The 27,694-nt window shown below is 40.9% G+C and overlaps 1 protein-coding gene across 2 annotated transcripts; it reads left to right on the forward strand.

Moving 5' to 3' along the window:
• On the forward strand, window positions 1-27,694 carry gnrhr4 (gonadotropin releasing hormone receptor 4). 2 transcript variants are annotated; one of them, XM_020480734.2, is made up of 4 exons: window positions 1-313; window positions 23,546-24,174; window positions 24,880-25,084; window positions 25,270-27,694. In XM_020480734.2, the coding sequence occupies exons 2-4, from the start codon at window positions 23,623-23,625 to the stop codon at window positions 25,785-25,787; spliced, it is 1,275 nt and encodes a 424-aa protein (XP_020336323.1). In that variant the 5' UTR covers window positions 1-313; window positions 23,546-23,622; the 3' UTR covers window positions 25,788-27,694. The 2 variants fall into 2 exon arrangements, with proteins under 2 accessions (XP_020336323.1, XP_031678630.1); XM_031822770.1 differs by lacking the exon at window positions 1-313 and adding an exon at window positions 614-970.

A 27,694-nucleotide genomic window follows, 5' to 3' on the forward strand; every position in this document is an offset into this window, starting at 1 on the left:
ACACAGACAAGTAGGCTACAGGATCCGATATGCGATGATAAAGATGCTGAGGAAGGGGTGAATCATGGAGTTATATCATTGCTATTGATGAAGTCTGATTATCGTCAATACTAAACATTCTCTCTATTATAAAAGCATTTCTAAAACCTGCTTCAACTTCAGGTAGAAAAGAACTGAGCGTGGACTCGTGTCAGTGTCCTTCACTGTTCTACTACGATAAGGCAAAAACTGTTTCTGCAGTGGCTTTGGAATAATCGATTTACGAGAAACAAACGAATATGTTTTTGATGGGGAATTGTCAGCCAATTCACAGGTCAGTAGTTTCTTCAGTCCAATTGGTAAACGTGGTATTAGGGGATTCTTGAAATCGGTGAAAAATAGAGTACAATCATATTAAACTTCTGTTATTCCAAGAGTTCATTATTAGTAAACTACTTCAAGGTCACACACAATGTTCCAGTTTTAAGGATGATTGGTTCCACATTTCTATTTATGCATACTAGTTGAGTTATGCTACATTATTAATGAGGTAGCTTCCTTACGCTGAGGAAATGGTCATTGTAATTAATGAACATTGACGTCTTAGCCCATTCATAGACGCCAACTACCTTTAGCGCCTATTGATATCTTCTGGTCGGTGAATTTAGTTAAGATCCCCAACGCTTTCTCTAAACCTTAACATTGCCTGCGGTACGGTTTTGGAAACATAAGGAAAGTATCTTACATATCAGCGATAAATGACTTTAAAAGGTTAAATTACTACCCACTTTATAGGGTTAGGGTTCCAACACGGCCATATTTCCATGTTACAGCACGTGTTTATGGAAAACCAACAGAAGTCAGACGACTAACTGTGCTCATTAACGATCATGCGTCTCTGAACACCTGTGTAAACGAAGATCGGACGGCACAATTGTATTGTCACAGAAAAACACTGTTGGCTGCAAATGTGTTAAAACCGGTACATACAGTAAGTGTATATTTAGTATTTGTTAAATAATTTGTGATATGAAAGTGGAGGGCTGTTTCTAGAACCGTACAATGATTCCATGGAGTATTTGTCTGATTTGGCTGCCAGAGCCAATTCGCCTCTAAACAGAACATGTAACATAATAGCTCCCCGATGGAATGTCCTAGGGTGAGTGATATATTTATATGTCATATGACCGTAGTGAACAAGGTGCATCTACCCCCCTAACTACTAAGGGTGCAGTTAGGGATGAAACATTCACCGATACGCATCGATCCCTTGTTCAAATGTTTAAGTTATGAGTGCATCGTTTCCAAATGTAACACCCATCGGTCCGAAAATCGATTCAAACGCTACGAATCACCTGTAAATGTTTTGCTCAAATTACTTTCTAACGTAACCTTCCAAAACGACCTGATCTTTTGTGACATTTGCATCCTCTCCTTCAGTGTTAAACTAAACACGTAATTATGTTGACAGTCATTTTGCATGCTGAACATCCCCGGACAATATCAGCAGCCAAATCAAATTGCGCGCTGTGTGCAGCTTCGCGCACTGCCCAACGAGGTAGGTCTATTCCTGATCACCTTCAGTATTCAAATGTTTGTAAAATGGCTTTTGCAATGTTATGCTTTATTAGTTGAGTAACAACAAATGTAAATTGCTATGTTATTTTTAAAATAAAATGTGGTGTTAAATTGTATTTTAATGGAATAAAAGTAGCCCATACTACCGCCAGAGACACAACTCTCATCTGGCTAAAGGTAGGCTACATGCTGATCGGGCTTATATTAGATTGTTCAGGTTCACCATCAGCAGTCCGTATACAGTACCAGTCAAGTGTGGACACACCTACTCAAGCAAGGGTTTTCTTTGATTCTACTATTTTCTATATCAAAACTACTAAATAACACATGGAATCATTTAGTAACCAAAATTGACCATTGTTAAACAAATATTATATAGCCACCCTTTGCCCTGATGACAGCTTTGCACATTCTTGTCATTCTCTCAACCGGCTTCACCTGGAATGCTTTTCCAACAGTCTTGTTCCCATATATGCTTAGCACTTGTTAGCTGCTTTTCCTTCACTCTGCGGTCCATCTCATCCCAAACCATCTCAATTGGGTTGAGGTCAGGTGATTGTGGAGGCCACGTCATCTGATGCAGCACTCTATCACTCTCCTTCTTGGTCAAAAAGCCCTTACACAGCCTGTAGATATGTTGGGTCATTGTCCTGTGGAAAAACCAATTATAGTTTCACTAAGTGAAAACCAGATGGGATGGCGTATCGCTACATAATGCTGTGGTAGCCGTACTGGTTAAGTGTGCTTGAATTCTAAATAAATGACAGTGTCACCAGCAAAGCACCATCACACCTCTTCCATGCTTCACAGTGGGAACTACACATGCGGAGATCATCCATTCACCTACTCTGCGTCTTCCAGAGACATGGTGGTTGGAACCAAAAATTGCAAATTTGGACTCCTCAGACCAAAGGACAGATTTCCATTGCTAATGTTTCTTGGCTCAAGCAAGTCTCTTCTTATTATTGATGTACTTTTATTAGTGGTTTATATTAGAGGTCAACCGACTATGATTTTTCAATACCGATTATTGGAGGACCAAAAAAAGCCGGTACCAATTAATTGGCCCATTTACATTTTTTACTTTTAATTTTTATATATATTTGTAATGACAATTACAACAATACTGAATCAACACTTTTTAACTTAATATAATACATGTAAAAATCTATTTAGCCTCATAAATAATGAAACATGTTCAATTTGCTATAAATAATGCAACAACAGTGTTGGAGAAGAAAGTAAAAGTGCAATATGTGCCATGTAAAAAATAAATAAAAAAGTTAAAAAGCTAATGTTTAAGTTCCTTGCTCAGAACATGAGAACATATGAAAGTTGGTGGTTCCTTTTAACATGAGTCTTCAATATTCCAAGGTAAGAGGTTTTAGGTTGTAGTTAATATAGTATTTATAGGACTATTTCTCTCTATACCATTTGTATTTCACATACCTTTGACTATTGGATGTTCTTATAGGCACTTTAGTATTGCCAGTGTAACAGTATAGCTTCCGTCCCTCTCCTCGCTCCTACCTGGGCTCGAACCAGGAACACATCGACAACAGCCACACTCGAAGCATCGTTACCCATGCAGAGGAAGGGGAACAACCACTCCAAGTCTCAGAGCGAGTGACGTTTGAAACGCTCTTAGCGCACACCCCGCTAACCAGCTAGCCATTTCACATTGGTTACACCAGCCTAATCTTGGGAGTTGATAGGCTTGAAGTCATAAACAGCGCTGCCTACCATCGCTCAGTCAGACTGCTATATAAAATCATAGACTTAATGATAACATAACACACAGAAATACGAGCCTTTGGTCATTAATATGGTCGAATCTGGAAACTATAATTTCGAAAACAAAATGATTATTATTTCAGTGCGGAACCATTCCGTATTTTATCTAACGGATGGCATCCATAAGTCTAAATATTCCTGTTACATTGTACAACCTTCAATGTTATGTCATAATTACGTGAAATTCTGGCAAATAAGTTCGTAATGAGCCAGGCTGCCCAAACTGTTGCATATACCCTGACTCTGCGTGCAATGAACGCAAGAGAAGTGACAAAATGTCACCTGTTTAATATTGCTTGCTAACCTGGATTACTTTTAGCTAAATATGCAGGTTTAAAAAATATATACTTCTGTGTATTGATTTTAAGAAAGTCATTGGTGTTTATGGTTAGGTACAGTTGTGCAACGATTGTGCTTTCTTCGCAAATGCTCTTTTGATAAATCATCCCCCTGCGTTGCATCGATTATATGCAATGCAGGACACGCTAGATAAACTAGTAATATCATCAACCATGTGTAGTTAACCTCTCTAGGGTATGTGGGGCGCTGGCCAACATCCAGTGAGATTGCAGAGCGCCAAATTCAAATGCAGAAATACTCATAAAAATTCAGAAAACAAAACATTTCACATAGGTTTAAAGATGAACTTCTTGTGAATCCAACCATGGTGTCAGATTTTTTAAAATGCTTTACGGCGAAAGCATACCTTACGATTATTTGAGAACATAGCCCAGTAGACAAATCATTACCAACAGTAACCAGCCAAGCAGAAGAGTTACAAAACTCAGAAATAGAGAGAAAATTAATCCCTTACCTTTGATGATCTTCATATGGTGCACTCAGAAGACATTAATTTACTCAATAAATGTTCCTTTTGTTAAATAAAGTCTCTTTATATCCCAAAACCTCAGTTTTGTTCAGTAATCCACAGTCTCAAACGCAGTCAAAACAAGCAGACAAAAAATCAAAATTGTATCCGTGAAGTTCATAGAAACATGTCAAACGATGTTTATATTCAATCCTCAGGTTGTTTTTAGCCTAAATGATCAATAATATTTCAACCGGACAATAACGTTGTCAATATAAAAGGTAAACAAGAAATGCACTCTCTCGGGATTGCACATGAGAACTTTCTGTGAAACGGCAGGGTCCACTCATTCAGACTGGTCTTACTCCCTCATTTATCAGAATACAAGCCTGAAACCATTTGTAAAGACGGTTTACATCTAGTGGAAGGCATAGGAATGGCAATTTGAGTCCTAAGTCAATGGATACTGTAATGGTATTAAATAGAAAACTACAAAACCAAAAAAGAAACTACTTCCTGACTGGATTTTTCTCAGGTTTTCGCCTGCCAAATCAGTTCTGTTCTACTCAGACACTATTTTAACAGTTTTGGATACTTTAGAGTGTTTTCTATCTAAATCTACCAGTATATGCATATCATATCTTCTGGCCTGCTACTTGGGCCCGTTAAATTTGGGCATGCTTTTCATCCAAAATTCCGAATGCTGCCCCCTACCCTAGAGAAGTTAAGGTAATGGGCTGATTCTCTTTGCTTATTTGAGCTGATGTGGTCATAAAAGGGCTATTTGGTAAAAGACCAAGTCCATATCTTCTGCATATCACCCCTACTTTGTCACAACACAACTGATTGGCTCAAATGCATAAAAAATGCATTTTTCAACAAGGCACACCTGTTAATAGAAATGCATTCCAGGTGACTACCTCATGAAGCTGGTTTAGAGAATGCGAAGCTGTCAAGGCAAAGGGTGGCTATTTGAAGAATCTCAAATATAAAATATATTTTGATTTGTTTCACACTTTTCTGGTTACTGCATGATTCCATATGTGTTATTTAGTCATTTTGATGTCTTCACTATTCTAAAATGTACAAAATAGGAAAATAAAGAACCCTTGAATGAGTAGGTGTCCAAACTTGTTCTTTATATGGTCATTTTTTAGATATACAGTGTAAAGTTAATAATTTCATAATGAGGACAGCCACTTACATGCTACCTGCGCTGCATGGTTGAAGAAGAGAAGCTCACTGAGTCAACTTCCAAATGGTCTAAACCGTTTCGATTATGAGACTGGGGTGAAATCCAAAGTTGTGCTACAGTATATATTCATTGGTTATTTCATAGCACATTTTTTAAAATAAATATTGATACATTAGTTACTAGCTCTAACACTTTTAATCTGCAAAAAGCAAACATTTCCCCCCCCCAAAACAAAACCTGATAGTTGGGTGGTAGATGACCAGTTTATTATATGGCTCAGCTCTGGTGCCTACATATAATTTATGCACATAGAAGTCAGGTCAGAGGTGCAGCAGCAGATTGTAATTTAGAATGGAAAGTGAACGTGTTCATGCAATGAATGCATCATATTGCATCTTTCATATACATCTAATCAAACCGAATCATTTCAAACTAAAACGTATCGTGTTGGAGCCCGAATCATTTTGAAAGGGAAAGATGCACATCTCTAGGTGCTATTTTTTTACCAATTTACAATCTGAGTTTTCAAAAGCTTCCTATCCAGGTAAAATAGAGATGTGAAGTCATTGACCCACCCCATCCATGCTACATTAATTAGAATTCCAGTTCACCACTTCCCTGATAAAAAAATAAAAAAAGTATTATATATTTTTTAAATAGCCATATTTCTTGTGATATGTCTAATTTTCAATACCTTCCTATCCATGAGCTACAGATCTATAGGCAAGGGCGGTGTGTTTCTTCACCTCTCTTATCAAAGGTACACCATTTAAAAAAAAAATGTATTCTTCCCTTTTGATTTCCTACAAATATTTGTCCTATTACGACTTTGGTTATTTTATTACGTACAGATCTCATTTTCAATAGCTTCCAGTCCAGTACAAAACATTAAGGACGTGCTCTTTTCATTACATAGCTTTCTGGAATAACCTAGTCAGTCTATGATCCATTATTGATGTGAATTCTTAAATCCACCTCAATCAGTGTAGAGGAAGGGGAGGAGACAGATTAAAGAAGGATTTTTTTTATCTTGAGACAATTGAAATCATGGATTGTGTGTGTGCCGTTCAGAGAGTGAATGGGCAAGACAATATTTGAACAGGGTGTGGTAATAGGTGCAAGGCGCACGTTTGTCAAGGAATGCAACGCTGCTTTTTTTCACACAAGTTTCCCGTCTGTATCAAGAATGGTCCACCACCCAAAGGACATCCAGCCAACTTCATACAACTGTGGTATGCATTGGTGTCAACACGGGCCAGCATCCCTGTGGAACGCTTTCGACACCTTGTAGAGTCCATGCCCCGACAAATTGAGGTTGTTCTGAATTCAAAATGAATTAAATATATTTTCTCACCCATCTACACACAATCTTGAAGATGGTGCCTAAGAACATGGCTAACATTTTACATTCTCCCAACCAATTGTGCTTTTTCTTTTTTTGTGTTTTGTGTAACTTATTTTAACTTATTGTGTCCATAATGTTGCTGCTACAGTCTCTATGACCAAAAATAAATTCTGGACATCAGAAAAGCGATTACTCAACACGGACTGGAAGAAACCTTTTCCTTTAATGAGTCCGACAAGAAGGATATCCTGCTTTCACTGGAACAGGCCCAAGCCTTTTGCGTGAATAAAAAACACTGTAAAAGTGGCTGCAGATCAGGCAACCTTCTGAGAATCCAGAGGCGTGCGAGTAAACTCCCATTGCCTTCCATTCTTCTTGATAATGTGCAGTCATTGGAAAATAAAATGGATGACCTACGATTAAGATTATCCTACCAACGGGACATTTAAAAATGGTAATATCTTGTTTCACCGAGACATGGCTGAACGAAGATACAGACAATATAGAGCTAGCAGGATTTTCCATGCACCGGCAGAGCAGACGCTACCTCTGGTAAGACTAGAGGTGGGGGGTTGTTTGTATTTTTGTAAATAACAGCTGGTGCGCGAGGTCTAATAATAAAGAAGTCTTGAGGTATTTCTTGCCTGAGGTAGAGTACCTTATGATAAGCTGTAGACCACACTATCTACCAAGAGTTCTCATCTGTATTTTTCGTAGCTGTCTTATTTATCCCCACAAAAGTGAAACTGGCACTAAGACCGCTCTCAACCAACTCTATAAGGCCATAAGCAAAGAAGAAAATGCACACCCAGAAGTGGTGCTCCTAGTGGCCGGGGAATTTATTGCAAACTGAAATCAGTTTTACCAAACCTTTACCAGCATGTGACGTGCAACCAGGGAAACATAAATCCTAGACCACCTTTACTCCACGCACAGAGATGTATACAAAACTCTCTCCCGCCCTCCATTTGGCAATTCTGACCATAATTCTATCCTCCTGATTCCTGCTTACAAGCAAAAACTAAAGCAGGAAGTACCAGTGAGTCCCATAATACGGAAGTGGTCAAATCACACGGATGCTACACTACAGGACTGTTTAACTAGCACAGACTGGAATATGTTCTGGGATTCATCCAATGGCATTGAGGAATACACCACCTCAGCCATCGGCTTCATCAATAAGTGCATTGACGACATCGTACCAGCAGTGATTGTACGTACATATCCCAACCAGAAGCCGTGGATTACAGGCAACTTCTGCATTGAACTAAAGGCTAGAGCTGCCACTGTCAAGGAGCAGGAGACTAATCAGGACGCTTATAAGAAATCCTGCTATGCCCTCAGATGAAACCTCAAACAAGCCAAGCTTAAATACAGGATTAAGATTGAATCCTGCTACTCTGATGCTTGTCGGATGTGGGCAGGGCTTGAAAACTATTACTGACTACAAAGGGAAACCCAGACAGGAGCTACCTAGTGACGCGAGCCTACCAGACTAGCTAAATGCCTTTTTATACTCGCGTCGAAGGCAAGCAACACTGAAGCATGCACGAGAGCACCCGCTATTTCTGGATGACTGTGATAATGTTCTCGGTAGCCGACGTGAACAAAACCTTTTAAACAGGTCAACATTCACAAAGCCGCTGGGCCAGATGGATTATCAGGATGTGTACTCAAAGCATGTGTGGACCAAATGTCAAGTGTCTTCACTGACATTTTCAACCCCATGACTGACTCTGTAATACCTACATGTTTCAAGCAGACCACCATAGTCCCTGTGCCCAAGGAAGGGAAGGTAACCTGCCTACATGATTACTGCCCCGTGACACTCACGTCGGTAGCCATGAAGTGCTTTGAAAGGCTGGTCATGGCTCACATCAACAGCATCCTCCCAGACACCGTAGACCCACTCCAATTCGCACACCGCCCTAACAGATCCACAGATGGCATAATCTCAATCCCACTCCACACTGCCCTTTCTCACCTGGACAAAAGGAACACCTATGTGATAATGCTGTTCATTGACTACAGCTCAGCATTCAACCCCATAGTGCCCACAAAGCTCAACGCTAAGCTAAGGACTCTGGGACTTAACACTTCCCTCTGCAACTGGATCCTGGCTACCCCCAAGTGGTAAGAGTAGGCAACAACACATCTGCCACTTCGCCCCCACCTACATGTACAGATTACCTCAACTAGCCTGTATCCCCGCACACTGACTCTGTACCGTTGCCCCCTGTATATAGCCTCGTTATTCTTATTGTGTTACTTTTTATTATTACTTTTTATTTTTGTCTACCTGGTAAATATTTTCTCCTTCTTGAACTGCATTGTTGGTTACGGGCTTGTAAGTCTGCACTTGTTTTATGTGACAAATGTAAGGTTTTATTTTGAATACCTCAAAATGACAAAGTGAAGACATGTTTTTCTTTCATTTTTGCAAATGTATTGAAAATGGAGTACAGAAATATGTCCTTTAAGTATTCACACCCCTGAGTCAATAGAATCACTTATGGCAGCAATTACAGCTGTGAATATTTCTGGTTAAGTCCCTAAGAGCTTTCCACACCTGGATTGTGCAACATTTGGCCATTTTTTTTTGTTCTTTTCAAATTCTTCAAGCTCCGTCGAATTGGTTGTTGATCATTGCTGGACAAACATTGTCAGGTCTTGCTGTAGATTAAAGTCAAAACTTTTAACTCCAGTGTAGATTTGGCCATGTGTTTTAGGTTATTGTCCTGCTGACAGCAGACTAAACCAGGTTTTCCTCTAGGATCTAGCCTTTGCTTAGCTCCATTCCTTTTTCCCCCTTTTTTTATCCATCTGGCAGTCCAAAGGACGAATCTGGGTATGGTGGATGGAAGGAGAACGCTACCTGCCCGACTGCATAGTGCTAACTATAACATTTGGTGGAGGAGGAATAATGGTCTGGGGCTATTTTTCATGGTTCTGGCTAGGCCCCTTAGTTCCAGTGAAGTGAAGTCTTAACGCTACAGCATACAATGACATTCAGACCTTGCTGTGCTTCAACTTTGTGGCAACAGTTTGGGGAAAGCCCTTTCTTGTTTCAGCATGACAATGCCCCCGTGCACAGAGCGAGGTCCATACAGAAATGTGATCAACCGGCTCAATTCGGTCTTATGTAGCAAAAATTAGAAATACAGTGCCTTGCGAAAGTATTCGGCCCCCTTGAACTTTGCGACCTTTTGCCACATTTCAGGCTTCAAACATAAAGATATAAAACTGTCTTTTTTTGTGAAGAATCAACAAGTGGGACACAATCATGAAGTGGAACGACATTTATTGGATATTTCAAACTTCTTTAACAAATCAAAAACTGGAAAATTGGGCGTGAAAAATTATTTAGCCCCTTTACTTTCAGTGCAGCAAACTCTCTCCAGAAGTTCAATGAGGATCTCTGAATGATCCAATGTTGACCTAAATGACTAATGATGATAAATACAATCCACCTGTGTGTAATCAAGTCTCCGTATAAATGCACCTGCACTGTGATAGTCTCAGAGGTCCGTTAAAAGCGCAGAGAGAATCATGAAGAACAAGGAACACACCAGGCAGGTTAGATACTGTTGTGAAGAAGTTTAAAGCCGGATTTGGATACAAAAAGATTTCCCAGGCTTTAAACATCCCAAGGAGCACTGTGCAAGCGATAATATTGAAATGGAAGGAGTATCAGACCACTGCAAATCTACCAAGACCTGGCCGTCCCTCAACTTTCAGCTCATACAAGGAGAAGACTGATCAGAGATTCAGCCAAGAGGCCCATGATCACTCTGGATGAACTGCAGAGATCTACAGCTGAGGTGGGAGACTCTGTCCATAGGACAACAATCAGTCGTATATTTCACAAATCTGGCCTTTATGGAAGAGTGGTAAGAAGAAAGACATTTCTTAAAGATATCCATAAAAAGTGTCGTTTAAAGTTTGCCACAAGCCACCTGGGAGACACACCAAACATGTGGAAGAAGGTGCTCTGGTCAGATGAAACCAAAATTGAACTTTTTGGCAACAATGCAAAACGTTATGTTTGGCGTAAAAGCAACACAGCCCATCACCCTGAATACCCCATCCCCACTGTCAAACATGGTGGTGGCAGCATCATGGTTTGGGCCTGCTTTTCTTCAGCAGGGACAGGGAAGATGGTTAAAATTGATGGGAAGATGGATGGAGCCAAATACAGGACCATTCTGGAAGAACCTGATGGAGTCTGCAAAAGACCTTAGACTGGGACGGAGATTTGTCTTCCAACAAGACAATGATCCAAAACATAAAGCAAAATCTACAATGGAATGGTTCAAAAATAAACATATCCAGGTGTTAGAATGGCCAAGTCAAAGTCCAGACCTGAATCCAATCGAGAATCTGTGGAAAGAACTGAAAACTGCTGTTCACAAATGCACTCCATCCAACCTCACTGAGCTCGAGCTGTTTTGCAAGGAGGAATGGGGAAAAAATTTCAGTCTCTCGATGTGCAAAACTGATAGACATACCCCAAGCGACTTACAGCTGTAATCGCAGCAAAAGGTGGCGCTACAAAGTATTAACTTAAAGGGGCTGAATAATTTTGCACACCCAATTTTTCAGTTTTTGATTTGTTAAAGAAGTTTGAAATATCCAATAAATGTCGTTCCACTTCATGATTGTGTCCCACTTGTTGTTGATTCTTCACAAAAAAATACAGTTTTATATCTTTATGTTTGAAGCCTGAAATGGGACAAAAGGTCGCAAATTTCAAGGGGGCCGAATACTTTTGCAAGGCACTGTATTTTTATTTTATTTTACATTGGATAAAAGTATAGAGTCAGAGCTAGAAACGTGTATCATACACTACTGTTGAGGAACAATAGTTAAGTCATTCTGCTTTGAATGTTGATAAACTTGTAACCTCACTTTTGAGAAAATGGCCCTTGAATGTTTTGGTATACCTAATGGGGATCTCTTTGTCTACACCCATTCAGTGTTGTTCACACCCTCTTAAGTTTTAGCCCCACCCAGCTCTTGAAGGATTCACATGTGTGGCCATGTACTAAACAACCAAAGATTTCAAGACTAAAGGCTGGTTTATACTGCAGGTGTTCGTAAATTCAATGTGGAGTGCCAGAGTATGCTCTGGGCGTCCGTAAACTGTGTTGTCAGATTGTCCATTCGTAAATTCAGGGCGTTTCGCTCTCGGAGCGTTCCGAGCACACACAAGATGCTCTGGCTGAGGAGTAGGGCATCTGAGCATTCTGACCCTAACAGCGGTAGTCAAGGACCCAAGCTAACTGGCTAGCTTGCTAGTTACTTCCAGACACAAATGAGAGAACAGCTCACTCTGACAATTTTACTCTGCCATGTAGAGCTGGTTAGGCTGTTATATTCTACAGAGCATTGGGGACTGCAATTGTGCTGCTGGCAACAATTTAATAATATATATTTTTGCCAACTTTTCCTCACACTGGCCATATTCAATGGGTGTTGAGTGTTTGTAAATTTGTCAGTTATTCTGCGCTCTGACACACTCAGACGAGTGCTCTGAAATTAGAGTAGATAGCCAGAAGTTGTCGCAGTGACATCATGAACAATCTATTGAAATGGTTACTTGCATAGTGGAGTAATTTTTTTGTTTAGCTAGCTAGTTAAACAATGAACCATAATCCCAACTCATAACTTTACTACCCAGTGTGACGACCCTCCCAGCCTGTCTGCCGTATTCTGTCTCTTTGCTCTTGTTTTCCCTAATAGGATGTCGTGGGCTGAGCCGGGAGGGTCGTCAGCGAAAGGGACACACCTGGGCTCGGGTGTGTCCCGGGATAAATACACCTCTTTCCCATTCATTGGGGAGACTCTCTCCATGCAGACACTGATAGATTTAGGTTGTGGTCGTTTTTTTGCTTTGGCACCTTTCAACCCCCCTCATTATCACATTTATGCACGCAAACACTCACTTACACTTTTGATTACTGACTACACACACACCATAGTTAATTGTATTTAGTTTACTTCAGTTAAGGAATAACAAAATATATTTATTATCTCCACATTGTCTCCCTTTTTGTTACAAACTTCGAGCCGGTTCGTGACACCCAGCATGAATCTGCAGGTAAATAACCAAACAGGTTCAATGTTAGCTAGCTAAAATTAGGCTACAGCTAGCAACGCAAATGGCTCCGAGTTTCGAATCATATCATACATGTAACGTTAGCTAGCGAGCCAGCCAGCTAACATTAGCTAGCTAACAGTACACTGTAACTTGAAATGTAGTTCAGAGACAGGTGATTTATACAACAGCCTTCTGTGTGTACTCTTTTGAACTCTGTCTGCAAATTTGCAATCAAATGCCAGAATCTCTTCAGCTGTCATACTCTAATTTCACCGTGCTTTCCACTGATTTCAGAACTCAGTCCTACAGAAGGTGGAGAGCAACACCTTTGCAGTTCTACTATGTGATATGTTTTTAAAAAGCAGTGTTAGAAAGGATTGCCTACATATACTGACCAGCTCATGTTATAGACAGAAAGAAGCATGCTATATGGCAGTCCAATCCAAACTTATCTCTCAGCATGTCCAGCCCAGCCATTATCTTAGGAGACTTCCCACTTCCCACTATGATTGACTGTCTTTTTCTGTGGCTAAACCAACAAGGCTTGTAATTTTAAACATTTTATTAGTATTTACAGATGGCATACAAGTTTGTTATTAAGGCACATGAAAGTTCACCCGTTCCAGATTGTATTTCTGGCAAAACAAAAACGGATGTTCAAATGGCTCTCCTGTGAATTAGTGACGAGCGACATACGCCTAGTTTCCTGAAATGAGTCACAAATGGTTTGTCGAGATCGGTGTGGAAGAACGTGACTGGCCTGCAGAGAGCCCTGAACTCAACCACATTGAACACCTTTGGGATGAATTGGAACGCCGACTGCGAGCCTGGCCTACTCGTCCAAGATCAGTGCCCAAAATCACTAATGCTCTTGTGGCTGAATGAAAGCAAGTTCCTGCAGCAATGTACCACAATCTAATGGAAAGCCTTCCCAGAAGAGTGGAGGTTGTTATAGTAGCGAAGGAGGTACCAACTCCATATTAATGCCCATGATTTTGGAATGAAATGTTCGACAAGCACATAGAATTGGTCATGTGTTTGTATAGTCAGTGTTTGCTTTTTTATTTTTACCCATGTACCAATAGGGCCCTTCTATTTGACACAATGGAAACCAGAGAACCTCTTTGGTTGAATCTGTGTTAGATATTCATTGCTCAACTGCTGGACCTTGCATGTGTGGGGTAAAGAAATTAGGTAATCATTCAAAATTCCATGAAACGTATTATATCGTGACATTTTTACTACTGAGCTTATTTATGCTCATAAAGGGATTGAATACTTATTGACGCAATACATTTCAGCTTCAATTTTATTAGTAATTTGTCAGAATTTCTAAAAACATAATTATAATTTTACATTATGGTGTGTTGTGTGTAAACCAGTGAAAAACCCCTCAATTTAATCTATTTTTAAATTCGGCCTGTAAGACAACAACATCTGGAGAATGTCAAGGGGTGTGAACTTTGAAGACACTGTGTATACACTGAAAAAATATAAACACAACATTTAACAATTTCAGAGATTTTACCGAGTTACAGTTCATATAAGGAAATCAGTTAATTGAAATAAATGAATTTGGGCCTAATCTATGGATTTCACGAGTTGATTGCAGATACCTTAAAAGGTAGGGCCATGGATCAGAGAACCAGTCTGTATCTGGTGTGACCACCATTTGCCTCATGCAACGTGTCACATTTCCTTCACATAGGGATGATCAGGTTGTTGGTTGTGGAATGTTGTCCCACTCTTCAATGGCTGTGCAAAGTTGCTGGATATTGGCGGAAACCGGAACACGCTCTTGATCAATGTGTACGGCAGCATCTCAAACATGCTCAATGGGTGACATGTCTAGTGAGTATGCAGGCCATGGAAGAACTGGGACTTTTTCAGCTTCCAGGAATTGTGTACAGATCCTTGCGACATTGGGCTGTGCATTATCATGCTGAAACATGAGGCGGTGGATCAATGGCATTACAATGGACCTCAGGATCTCGTTTTATCTCTGTGCGTTCAAATTTACATCAATAAAATGCTATTCTGTTTGTTGTCCGTAGCGTATGCCTGCCCATACTGTAACCCCACCGCCACCATCTGGCACTCTTTTCACAATGTTGACATCAGCCCGGTACAGTTGAAACCCGGGATTCAGCCGGGAAGAGGACACTTCTCCAGTGTGCCAGTGACCATCGAAGGTGAGCATTTGCCCACTGAAGTTGGTTACGACACCGAACTGCAGTCAGGTCAAGACCCTGGTGAGGACGACGAGCACGCAGATGCGCTTCACTGAGACTTTTCTGACTGTGCAGAAATTCTTAGGTTGTACAAATCCAGTTTTATCAGCTGTCTGCATAGCTGGTCTCAGACATCACACAGTTGAATAAGCCGGATGTGGCGGTCAGGGGCTGGCGTATTTACACTTGGTCTGCGGTTGTGAGGCCGGTTGGACGAACTGCCAAATTCTCTGATTTTTTTTTTTTGAGGCAGCTTATGGTAGTGACATTAACATAAAATTATCTGCCAACAGCTCTGGTTGCCAATATCTGCCAATTGCATGCTCCCTCAACTTGATGTCGTGTGACAAAACTGCCCATTTTAGGGGGCTTTTATTGTGCTCAGTACAAGGTGCTCATGTTGGTGATCATGTTATTTAATCAACTTCTTGATGTGCCACATCTGTCAGGTGGATGGATTATCTTGGCAAATGAGAAATGGTCACCTAACAGGGATGTAAACAAATTAGTGCACAAAATTTGAGAGAAATAAGCTTTTTGTGCATGTGGAAAATGTCTGGGATATATCATTAAACATGGGACCAACACTTTACATACTGTATTTTTGTTCCACTGTACGGTGCAATCGATCCAGCAACTTTTCGGTTACTGGCCCAATGCTCTAACCACTAGGCTACCTGCCGCACCGTTGTCTTGGTTGTGTGCTTAGTTGTTGTCCTGTTGGGAGGTGAACCTTCGCCCCAGTCGGAGGTCCTGAGCACTCTGGAGCAGGTTTTCATCAAGGATCTCTCTGTACTTTGCTCCGTTCATCTTTCCCTCGATCCTGACTAGTTTCCCAGTCCCTGCCGCCAAAAAACATCACCACAGCATGATGATGCCACCACCATGGTTCACCGTAGGGATGGTCCCAGGGTCCTCCAGGCGTGACGCTTGGCATTCAGGCAAAATATTTCAATTTTGGTTTCATCAAATCAAAAATCGAATCAAATTTATTTATATAGCCCTTCGTACATCAGCTGATATCTCAAAGTGCTGTACAGAAACCCAGCCTAATACCCCAAACAGCAAGCAATGCAGGTGTAGAAGCACGGTAGCTAGGAAAAACTCCCTAGAAAGGCCAAAACCTAGGAAGAAACCTAGAGAGGAACCAGGCTATGTGGGGTGGCCAGTCCTCTTCTGGCTGTGCCGGGTGGATATTATAACAGAACATGGCCAAGATGTTCAAATGTTCATAAATGACCAGCATGGTCCAATAATAATAAGGCAGAACAGTTGAAACTGGAGCAGCAGCACGGCCAGGTGGACTGGGGACAGCAAGGAGTCATCATGTCAGGTAGTCCTGAGGCATGGTCCTAGGGCTCAGGTCCTCCGAGAGAGAGAAAGAAAGAGAGAAGGAGAGAATTAGAGAGAGCACACTTAAATGGACACAGGACACCGAATAGGACAGGAGAAGTACTCCAGATATAACAAACTGACCCTAGCCCCCCGACACACAAACTACTGCAGCATAAATACTGGAGGCTGAGACAGGAGGGGTCAGGAGACACTGTGGCCCCATCCGAGGACACCCCCTGACAGGGCCAAACAGGAAGGATATAACCCCACCCACTTTGCCAAAGCACAGCCCCCACACAACTAGAGGGATATCTTCAACCACCAACTTACCATCCTGAGACAAGGCTGAGTATAGCCCACAAAGATCTCCGCCACGGCACAACCCAAGGGGGGGGGGGGGGGGCAACCCAGACAGGATGATCACATCAGTGACTCAACCCACTCAGGTGACGCACCCCTCCCAGGGACGGTATGAGAGAGCCCCAGTAAGCCAGTGACTCAGCCCCTGTAATAGGGTTAGAGGCAGAGAATCCCGTGGAAAGAGGGGAACCGGCCAGGCAGAGACAGCAAGGGTGGTTCATTGCTCCAAAGCCTTTCCGTTTACCTTCCCACTCCTGGGCCAGACTACACTCAATCATATGACCCACTGAAGAGATGAGTCTTCAGTAAAGACTTAAAGGTTGAGACCGAGTTTGCGTCTCTGACATGGGTAGGCAGACCGTTTCATAAAAATGGAGCTCTATAGGAGAAAGCCCTGCCTCCAGCTGTTTGCTTAGAAGTTCTAGGGACAATTAGGAGGCCTGCGTCTTGTGACCGTAGCGTACGTGTAGGTATGTACGGCAGGACCAAATCAGAGTGATAGGTAGGCGCAAGCCCATGTAATGCTTTGTAGGTTAGCAGTAAAACCTTGAAATCAGCCCTTGCTTTGACAGGAAGCCAGTGTAGGGAGGCTAGCACTGGAGTAATATGATAAAAAAAAATTGGTTCTAGTCAGGATTCTAGCAGCCATATTTAGCACTAACTGAAGTTTATTTAGTGCTTTATCCGGGTAGCCGGAAAGTAGAGCATTGCAGTAGTCTAACCTAGAAGTGACAAAAGCATGGATTAATTTTTCTGCATTTTTGGACAGAAAGTTTCTGATTTTTGCAATGTTACGTAGATGGAAAAAAGCTGTCCTTGAAATGGTCTTGATATGTTCTTCAAAAGAGAGATCAGGGTCCAGAGTAACGCCGATGTCCTTCAGTTTTATTTGAGACGACTGTACAACCATTAAGATTAATTGTCAGATTCAACAGAAGATCTCTTTGTTTCTTGGGACCTAGAACAAGCATCTCTGTTTTGTCCGAGTTTAAAAGTAGAAAGTTTGCAGCTATCCACTTCCTTATGTCTGAAACACATGCTTTTAGCGAGGGCAATTTTGGGGCTTCACCGTGTTTCATTGAAATGTACAGCTGTGTGTCTTCCGCATAGCAGTGAAAGTTAACATTATGTTTTCGAATGACATCCCCAAGAGGTAAAATATATAGTGAAAACAATAGTGGGCCTAAAACGGAACCTTGAGGAACACCGACATTTACAGTTGATTTGTCAGCGGTCAAACCATTCACAGAAACAAACTGATATCTTTCCAACAGATAAGATCTAAACCAGGCCAGAACTTGTCCGTGTAGACCAATTTGGGTTTCCAATCTCTCCAAAAGAATGTGGTGATCGATGGTATCAAAAGCAGCACTAAGGTCTAGGAGCACGAGGATAGATGCAGAGTCTGATGCCATTAAAAGGTAATTTACCACCTTCACAAGTGCAGTCTCAGTGCTATTATGGGGTCTAAAACCAGACTGAAGCATTTCGTATACATTGTTTGTCTTCAGGAAGGCAGTGAGTTGCTGCGCTACAGCCTTTTCTAAAAATTGATAGGAATGGAAGATTCGATATAGACCGATTTTAAGTTTTTTTATATTTTCTGGGTCAAGGTTTGGCTTTTTCAAGAGAGGCTTTATTTCTGCCACTTTTAGTGAGTTTGGTACACATCCGGTGGATAGAGAGCCGTTTATTATGTTCAACATAGGAGGGCCAAGCACAGGAAGAAGCTCTTTCAGTAGTTTAGTTGGAATAGGGTCCAGTATGCAGCTTGAAGGTTTAGAGGCCATGAATCTTTTCATCATTGTGTCAAGAGATATAGTACTAAAACACTTGAGTGTCTCCCTTGATCCTAGGTCCTGGCAGAGTTGTGCAGACTCAGGACAACTGAGCTTTGAAGGAATACGCAGATTTAAAGAGGAGTCCGTAATTTGCTTTCTAATAATCATGATCTTTTCCCCAAAGAAGTTCATGAATTTATCACTTCTAAAGTGAAAGCCATCCTCTCTTGGGGAATGCTGCTTTTTAGTTAGCTTTGCGACAGTATCAAAAAGGAATTTTGAATTGTTCTTATTTTCCTCAATTAAGTTAGAAAAATAGGATGATCGAGCAGCAGTAAGGGCTCTTCGGTACTGTCTTTCCAAGCTAGTCGGAAAACTTCCAGTTTGGTGTGGCGCCATTTCCGTTCCAATTTTCTGGAAGCTTGCTCAGGTATTTTCTGTGTACCAGGGAGCTAGTTTCTTATGAGAAATGTTTTTAGTTTTTAGGGGTGCAACTGCATCTAGGGTATTGCGCAAGTTTAAATTGAGTTCCTCAGTTAGGTGGTTAACAGATTTTTGTCCTCTGGTGTCCTTGGGTAGACATAGGGAATCTGGAAGGACATCAAGGAATCTTTGTGTTGTCTGTGAATTTATAGCACAACTTTTGATGTTCCTTGGTTGGGGTCTGAGCAGATTATTTGTTGCAATTGCAAACGTAATAAAATGGTGGTCCGATAGTCCAGGATTATGAGGAAAAACATTAAGATCCACAACATTTATTCCATGGGACAAAACTAGGTCCAGAGTATGACTGTGACAGTGAGTGGGTCCAGAGACATGTTGGACAAAACCCACTGAGTCGATGATGGCTCCGAAAGCCTTTTGGAGTGGGTCTGTGGACTTTTCCATGTGAATATTAAAGTCACCAAAAATTTGAATATTATCTGCTATGACTACAAGGTCATCAGACTAGAGAATCTTGTTGCGTGCCTTTTGGCAAACTCCAAGTGGGCTGTTATGTGCTTTTTACTGAGGAGTGGCTTCAATCTGGCCAGTCTACCATAAAGGCCTGATTAAGTGGAGTGCTGCAGAGATGGTTGTCCTTCCGGAAGGTTCTCCCATCTCCACAGGAACTGGAGCTCTGTCGGAGTGACCATCGGGTTCCTGATCACCTCCCTGACCATGGTCCTTCTCTCCCAATTTTACAGTTTGGCAGGACGGCCAGCTTTAGGGAGAGTCTTGGTGGTTCCAAATGTCTTCCATTTCAGAATGATGGAGGCCACTGTTCTTGGGGACCTTCAATGCTGCAGAAACGTTTTCGTACCCTTCCTCAGATCTTTGCCTCGAAACAATCCTGTCTCAGAGCTCTACGGACAATTCCTTCGACCTCATGACTTGGTTCTTGCTCTGACATGCGCTGTCAACTGTGGGACCTTATATAGACAGGTATGTTCCTTTCCAAATTGTGTTCAGTCAATTGAATTTACAACTGGTGGACTCGAATTTGTAGAAACATCTCATGGATGATCAATGAATATTGGATGCACCTGAGCTCAATTTTGAGTCTCATAGCAAATGGTCTGAATACTTATGTAAATAAGGTATTTCAGTTATCGCTTTGTCATTATGGGGTGTTGGGTGTAGATTGAGGAAAACAAATAATTTTATCAATTTTAGAATAAGGCTGTAACGCAACAATGTGAAAAGTCAAGGGGTCTGAATACTTTCCGAATGCACTGTGTATATACTACACTGAGTGTACAAAACATTAAGGACACCTTCCGAATATTGAGATGCACCCCCCCCCCCCCCTTGCCCTTGGAACAGCCTCAATTAGTTGAGGTATGGACTCTACAAGGTGTCGCAAGCATTCCTCAGGCCCGTGTTGATTCCAGTGCTTCCCACAGTTGTCAAGTTGGCTGGTTGTCCTTTGGGTGGTGGACCATTCATGATGCACTTGGGAAACTGTTGCGCATGAAAAACCCAACAACGTTGCAATTCTTGACACTAGCCTGACATGTCAACTCTTTAGGCTTAAAGATCCTTCTTTAACCTGTCTCTTCCACTTCATGTAAACTGACTTTGTAAATTCTAACAAATTACCATCAATAAGGGACCATATCTTTCACCTGGGCAGTCTGACATGGAAAGATCAGGTTTCCTTAATATTTTGTACTCTGTATTTTAATGCAAATCATAGCGTATAAATAAAGAGAAAACAATGCATTAAAAAATCATACCTGTAATTATTTTAATCTGGTGAAAGTGCGTAGCTTAAGCTTTATGGCCTGACCTGTACACTCCAAATACAAATGCTTTTGGGAACTTGGGCAGAAAAAGTTCATGTTTCTCTGCTGAGGCAAAAAGGAGAATGTCGGAGTTTAATTCAATAACAGAAAAGCTGTGAAATGGAGAGCTGAAAATAAATAGAAGGGAGGGCCAGAGGATGATAGCAGTGCCGGCTATGTTGTGTGATGATTGTGAGGCACTATAGAAATTTGATAGCCCCAAGACAAGGACTTCAAAATGGCACATCAAAGGAACTTTAGTTTAGGCCTACTGTTCAGATTAGGTAAATTGAATTACATTGACTGGAGGTCTATAACCTCTCACACAGCCTAAAATAGGGGGCATCAACAGGTCAATCTCCAAGGCATTCCCAGTCGATCACCAAACATTTATGTAAAAAACAACGATAAAGCCTTGCGTTCATTATAACATTTTTTTAATCAATTTCGCGCTTTTAGCGGAAGGTGCACTTGATTCAGCAGCCCTATCACCGGAATGTAAAGTGTTCCCATTTAAAAAAAATAATAATCATGTCTGAATGTAGAACCCAAATGTAGGCCCAAACAGCAAGTCAAGTGCACATATAGGCCTACCGCTGGCGAAATCATATTTTTATTTTTATTTCACCTTTACTTAACACGGTAGGCTAGTGGTTGAGAACAAGTTCTCATTTACAACTGCGACCTGGCCAAAATAAAGAAAAGCAGCTCGACACATACAACAACACAGAGTTACACATGGAATAAACAAACACAGTCAATAATATAGTAAAACAAGTTCATATACAGTGTGTGCAAATGAGGTAAGATAAGGGAGGTAAGGTAATAAATAGGCCATGGTGGCGAAGTAATTACAATATAGCAATTAAACACTGGAATGGTAGATGTGCAGAAGATGAATATGCAAGTAGAGATACTGCGGTGCAAAGGAGCAAGAAATAAATACAGTATCTGGATGGGCTAGGCAGGGTAGCCTAGTGGTTAGAGCGTTGGACTAGTAACCGAAAGGTTGCAAGTTCGAATCCCCGAGCTGACAAGGTACAAATCTGTCGTTCTGCCCCTGAACAGGCAGTTAACCCACTGTTCCTAGGCCGTCATTGAAAATAAGAATTTGTTCTTAACTGACTTGCCTAGTAAAATAAAGGTAAAATAAATAAAATAAAATATTTACAGATGGGCTATGTACAGGTGCAATGATCTGTGAGCTGCTCTGACAGCTGGTGCTTAAAGCTAGTGAGGGAGATATGTGTCTCCAGCTTCAGTGAATTTTGCAGTTCATTCCAGTCATTGGCAGCAGAGAACTGGAAGGGAAGGCGGCCAAAGAAGGAATTGGCTTTGGCGGTGACCAGTGAGATATACCTGCTGGAGCGCGTGCTGCTTTGGTGACCAGTGAGGTGAGATAAGGCGGGGCTTTACCTAGCAAAGACTTGTAGATGACCTGGAGCCAGTGGGTTTGGCGACGAGTATGAAGCGAGGGCCAGCCAACGAGTGCGTACAGGTCGCAGTGGTGGGTAGTATATGGGGCTTTGATGACAAAACGGATGGCACTGCGATAGACTGCATCCAATTTGTTGAGTAGAGTGTTGGAGGCTATTTTGTAAATGACATCACCGAAGTCTAGGATCGGTAGGATGGTCAGTTTTACGAGCATATGTTTGGCAGCATGAGTGAAGGCTGCTTTGTTGCGAAATAAGAAGCTGATTCTAGATTTAATTTTGGATTTGAGATGCTTAATGTGAGTCTGGAAGGAGAGTTTAGTCTAACCAGACACCTAAGAATATGTGAACAAATACCAAGTCAGAACCGTACAGAGTAGTGATGCTGGACGGGCAGGCAGGTGTGGTCAGCGATCGGTTGAAGAGCATGCATTTAGTTTAACTTGCATTTAAGAGCAGTTAGAGGCCACGAAAGGAGAGTTGTATGGCTATATAGCTCAGATTACCTTATCTGCAGTTTCCTTGTGCCATAGACTGTAAAAAGAAGCCTCGGGCGCACAGCAAAGTTGATACTGTGAGATTTCAAAGCTTTTAAAACCATGAGCTGCAGTTAAGATAAGTTATTCAGCACTGTCAACACTTTAATTTATAAGCCATAAAATGCACATTCTCTGTACTTCAACTCATGCTACAACCAGCACTGTAGCTGAAATTAATGAGTAGCAAAGTGTTTCGATAAGCTTGCATTGTTATTGTTAGTGGCTTTTGTCTTTTTTAATATCAAGGAATATGACTTTCTTTAGTTTTATAATTTCAAAATGGTCTGAGAACAACATTGACAGGGCAATTCAAGCATAGTCATTATGCAGTGATAATGTATTGGGCCTATAGCTTACTGCACAAACCTCATTGCTATAGAACTGTTTTTAATAGGTTCATGTTGCATAGCCTTACGTTTTTAAGTCATGTTTTTAAATAAATCTTGGCTTTGATTTTGATTCAGAATTGATCTTGACACTAACCTTTTCTGTGACTACTGGCCTAATATATAATATTAACTCCTGCAGAATTAAGCCTTCTTACAGTAAAATAATACACCAAATGTACATTTTGACTTGGAAACAGGCCTATGTAAAAAAAATTAAGACCTGTAAAAACATCACTCCACTGTTGTGCATTTTCTATATTTAGGGTTACTGTTGGGTGCTGGCCTCAGGTTTTCACTTCATCACATAGTCGGGCGGTTGTGAATGGGTTATTAGCAATTGCGGGCGGGTGAACAAGTGCAAAAACTGCATTCTTAACATCCATCTTTTCCAACCGTTTATTCTTACAGAGTGACCACAGTGTTCACATGAACACGTTGCTGGAGAACAACCAGAGAAGATATTGTCACTGCCTTTCCTGTGGGATATGAATGACAGCTTGAGAATGTCACCTGAGATCATGATGTTTCACCAAATGATGGAACAAGCTCAGAACGCCAGCTGTGAAGCCCTCGCCCACATCTGCAATAAGAGTGCAAGTAGAGACTCACTACAGCTGCCCACCTTCTCCACAGCAGCCAAAGTCCGAGTGATCATTACTTTTACTCTGTGTGCTATGTCAGCTGTCTGTAACCTCGCTGTGCTGTGGGCTGCCAATACTAACGGCAAGCGCAAGTCCCACGTTAGGATATTAATAATTAACCTGACTGTGGCAGACCTGCTGGTGACTTTCATAGTCATGCCTGTTGATGCTGTCTGGAATATCACAGTTCAGTGGCAGGCAGGAGACGTCGCCTGTAGGCTGCTGATGTTCATGAAACTTGTTGCCATGTACTCCTGTGCTTTTGTCACAGTGGTCATTAGCTTGGACCGCCAGTCTGCTATCCTCAACCCACTAGCCATCAATGAGGCCAAGAAGAGAAGCAAAATCATGTTGTCTGTGGCGTGGGCGATGAGTGTGATTCTGTCTGTTCCCCAGGTGAGGCTCTGGTTAAGAGAGGTTTCATGTTTTATCTCCTCAGCCTAATCTTAAGACACCACCACAAGGATACAACTATACTTCTGGTATACCCCAGTGATGTTAAATGTTTTAAGTAAAACATCAAATGACATAACCCTGCAGCAGCATTATAGCACATTACTGACTTAATGCACATTGTCAGGTTCACTTACCAAGAATAGAACATTTTGATCTTGACAGCAATTAGAAATGTAGTGATGGGAAGCACTAAGAAAACTAAACGCTTTCCTGAAGGGAATTTCAGTACAGGTGTTGCAGTTAATCAATATTGTCCATGGTTTAACCTTTTTAAATGTGATTGATAACTGGTGAATAGGGCCATCATTTACTGATTCCTGATTATGACAGTAATTTTACATTTGGAGGCTCTGCAATGAAATCCATTAAACTACATAGGCTTTGAGAAATGGAATCACCGAAAGAAGCCCTTACCTGCAATTAATTTCAAGCATTCAACGCTTGCCTCTTCACCTTTGTGCAAATTCAGTGAAATGAGCAATTAAACATGGTATTAGTCACATTGCAGACTAGGCAGGAGCAATTTTCTGCTGCATGAAACACTAGTATATTATGCAGTATATCACTTAAGCCAAGCAATAGATTTATGGTTAAAGACCATACTTTTTTTATTGTTAAAAACAAACGTTTCCTTTGTTGTCATAGATGCTGATATTCCACAGCGTGACCATCACAGTCCCAGAAAAGTTTACCCAGTGCACTACCCGTGGGAGCTTTGTCCAACACTGGCAGGAAACCATGTATAACATGTTCACCTTTGCCTGTCTATTCCTGCTTCCGCTGATCATCATGATCGTCTGTTACACACGGATCCTGGTGGAGATATCCAGTCGTATGACCCATGGAAACAGTAGGTCAAATTACATATATTACCCTCAATTGTACTATTCCTGTGGCAGTAGTGGTAGTTATTTCTAGGTGTAGTAGTATACAGTTGTTCGATAAAGGTCATATATATTGATGATAAAGGTCATATAAACATATTGACAAATATGGTGTTGAGATTAGGAGAAAGTGTTTATTTCCTTGTTTCAGTGTCTTCTAAGGAGATACATCTCAGACGCTCCCACAACAACATTCCAAAAGCACGGATGAGGACTTTGAAAATGAGCATTGTTATCGTGACTTCCTTCATCGTCTGCTGGACCCCTTACTACCTGTTGGGACTGTGGTACTGGTTCTTCCCAGACGATATGGATGAGATGGTCTCTCATTCTTTGACTCATATGCTCTTTATTTTTGGCCTCTTCAATGCCTGTTTGGACCCAATAACTTACGGCCTGTTCACTATCCATTTCCGCCATGGCCTGAAGCGCTACTGTCAGAGTGCAGTCGTGCTCAGCCGTGAGTCCGAGAACAACACTACCCTGACCGGCTCCTTCAGGTGCTCTTCCTTCCGCATGACACGGCTTACCCAGCAAGGCCAGACCACCAACACTGGCCAGATGGCAGAGGAGGAACAGGGCAAGAAGCCCTGCCGCTATAGCAACTACCTTACAGTTCACAGCAGTGGAGGTGACCCATGTCCGGCCAATCCTGAAAGCATGATATGAGGGATTAGAATAAATCCTACTTAAGAACATTGTTTTACCCTCATCTGTTGGCTGACAATGAATAACTTGAATACTTTTGTGCTGTAAGAAAGCACATTTTGCTTACATTTGCATTCAGCCAGACATGATTTTCACTTTAAGCCATAAGACACTTATCTGCATATTACTTCAAACAGTAGTACTCCCTTAGAGTGGTCTTTGGACTTGTCCTGGAAAAGCATTTTTCATTCAATAGAGCTGTACAGACCAAGTATACCAGGAAAAACAATATATCCAATTTCCTCAAGATGTGCAAAGGAGGAAGCCTATAAATGAATTGCTCTTTCATCTTGCAGGCAGAAATTATATATGCACTGTAAAAAGTGGGATGATGCTGTTGTTTATCTGAAGTGCTTTTACCTATTGGAATGATTGAAAATTATGCTTTGGTTTGTTCAACCTATTCTATAAAATCTGCCTGAGAATTTTTTTTTTGTTGAACAGATCAATTATGTTTTTTAAATTGAATGAAAGCTTCTAAATTGCTTTCAACACTGCATGTCCATTGAATAGTTGTGGGGGCAATGTAGCAGCCGCAGCCTATCAGAAGAGTTGGAGGCGTGACTTATTGGGAAGTGACTTTCAGGTTGCTGTTTTTTTCCCTCCTGTGAGAGTGAATGTCATTCCAGTTAATGTGGTCTACTTTAGTCACTTGTAATATGTGACTAAATACATGTAATGATACTTGCTTAAGAGCATGTGATACTGAAAACCCTGGTAAGATTTGTATATGTTAAGGTAGACAATGCTTGTTTGCAATATTGTAGCTACGAAATGTGAGTCTTTATGTAAAGAATGGTTGGAAAGGTTTTGAACAAGCTTTTTTATTTATTTACAGGAAATGTATTTAATTGCTTGTAACCCAGTTTGAAGAAATGTGGATATGTAATTCCAAATTTAAAATATGAAAAATGGGCTGTATTTAGGCTACATGGAATATTAGTTTGTATTTGTTATTTATTACTTTTAACCAAAGGGGACCAGTAAGTTGAGTGTTGAAATAAATAGGTTGAAACTTGAAATATAGTTTTGGTAATAATCAAATAAAACAGTTGGCATTGAATCTACTGTAGTCGTTATTCAAACTTAGTCTTGTACACTGCCAGCATATGTAATGATACTGGCATAAGAGCATGTGATACTGGAATTGCTTAGTTTCATCAAATCTAGCATTTTTCAATTGAGAACCTAACCCATTTACTTGTAACCAGTTGAAGTAATTTTTGGGGGTTGATCGAGTCATTTTAGACAGTGTGGACTTGGAACAAAACTGTAAATGTAGGAAAATTCAGTCTGACATCTAGATGCTCAACTTGTGGTTCATTGTACATAACAGCTTTTTGTGAATTCTATGATCAAATGAATGTTGTGATGCAGTAAATATTGTAATCCAACCGTATAGCAAAGTGTGAATCTACCTTACAGAAATATTTATAGTTTTGTTTGGTTCTTTAGTAATGTGTTACTTATGAAAGTTAGGTCCAGTGCCTCAGGGAAATCGCTGCATAGTGTATTGCATTGACATCAATCTGGAGACAACCAAACTGTAAAATGTGATTGGTTGGTTGGCTTGTCTCTAAAACTATATTGTGCGTGTGTTATACTTATGGCCACATTCTGTACATGTTACAGTAGAAGACAAACAGATACAGGTACTTTAATGTTGAATTTAATGGGACCCAAACATGTTGCAGAAAACCCCCGAAGACGCACTTTGTTAACTAATATTCGGTTGTATGCTTTTCTCTTAAATGTTAGCTTGTGTTCAAAGAAATAAGTTAAGGGGATAGCTATATTTGTGTGCATGATTGCAATATTTGTATTTGTGTACATTATTTAAATAAAGTTGTTCATTGTATTAATGCATA

This window comes from Oncorhynchus kisutch, linkage group LG4 (genome assembly GCF_002021735.2).
Source record: "Oncorhynchus kisutch isolate 150728-3 linkage group LG4, Okis_V2, whole genome shotgun sequence".
NCBI classification, from domain to species: Eukaryota; Metazoa; Chordata; class Actinopteri; order Salmoniformes; family Salmonidae; genus Oncorhynchus; species Oncorhynchus kisutch.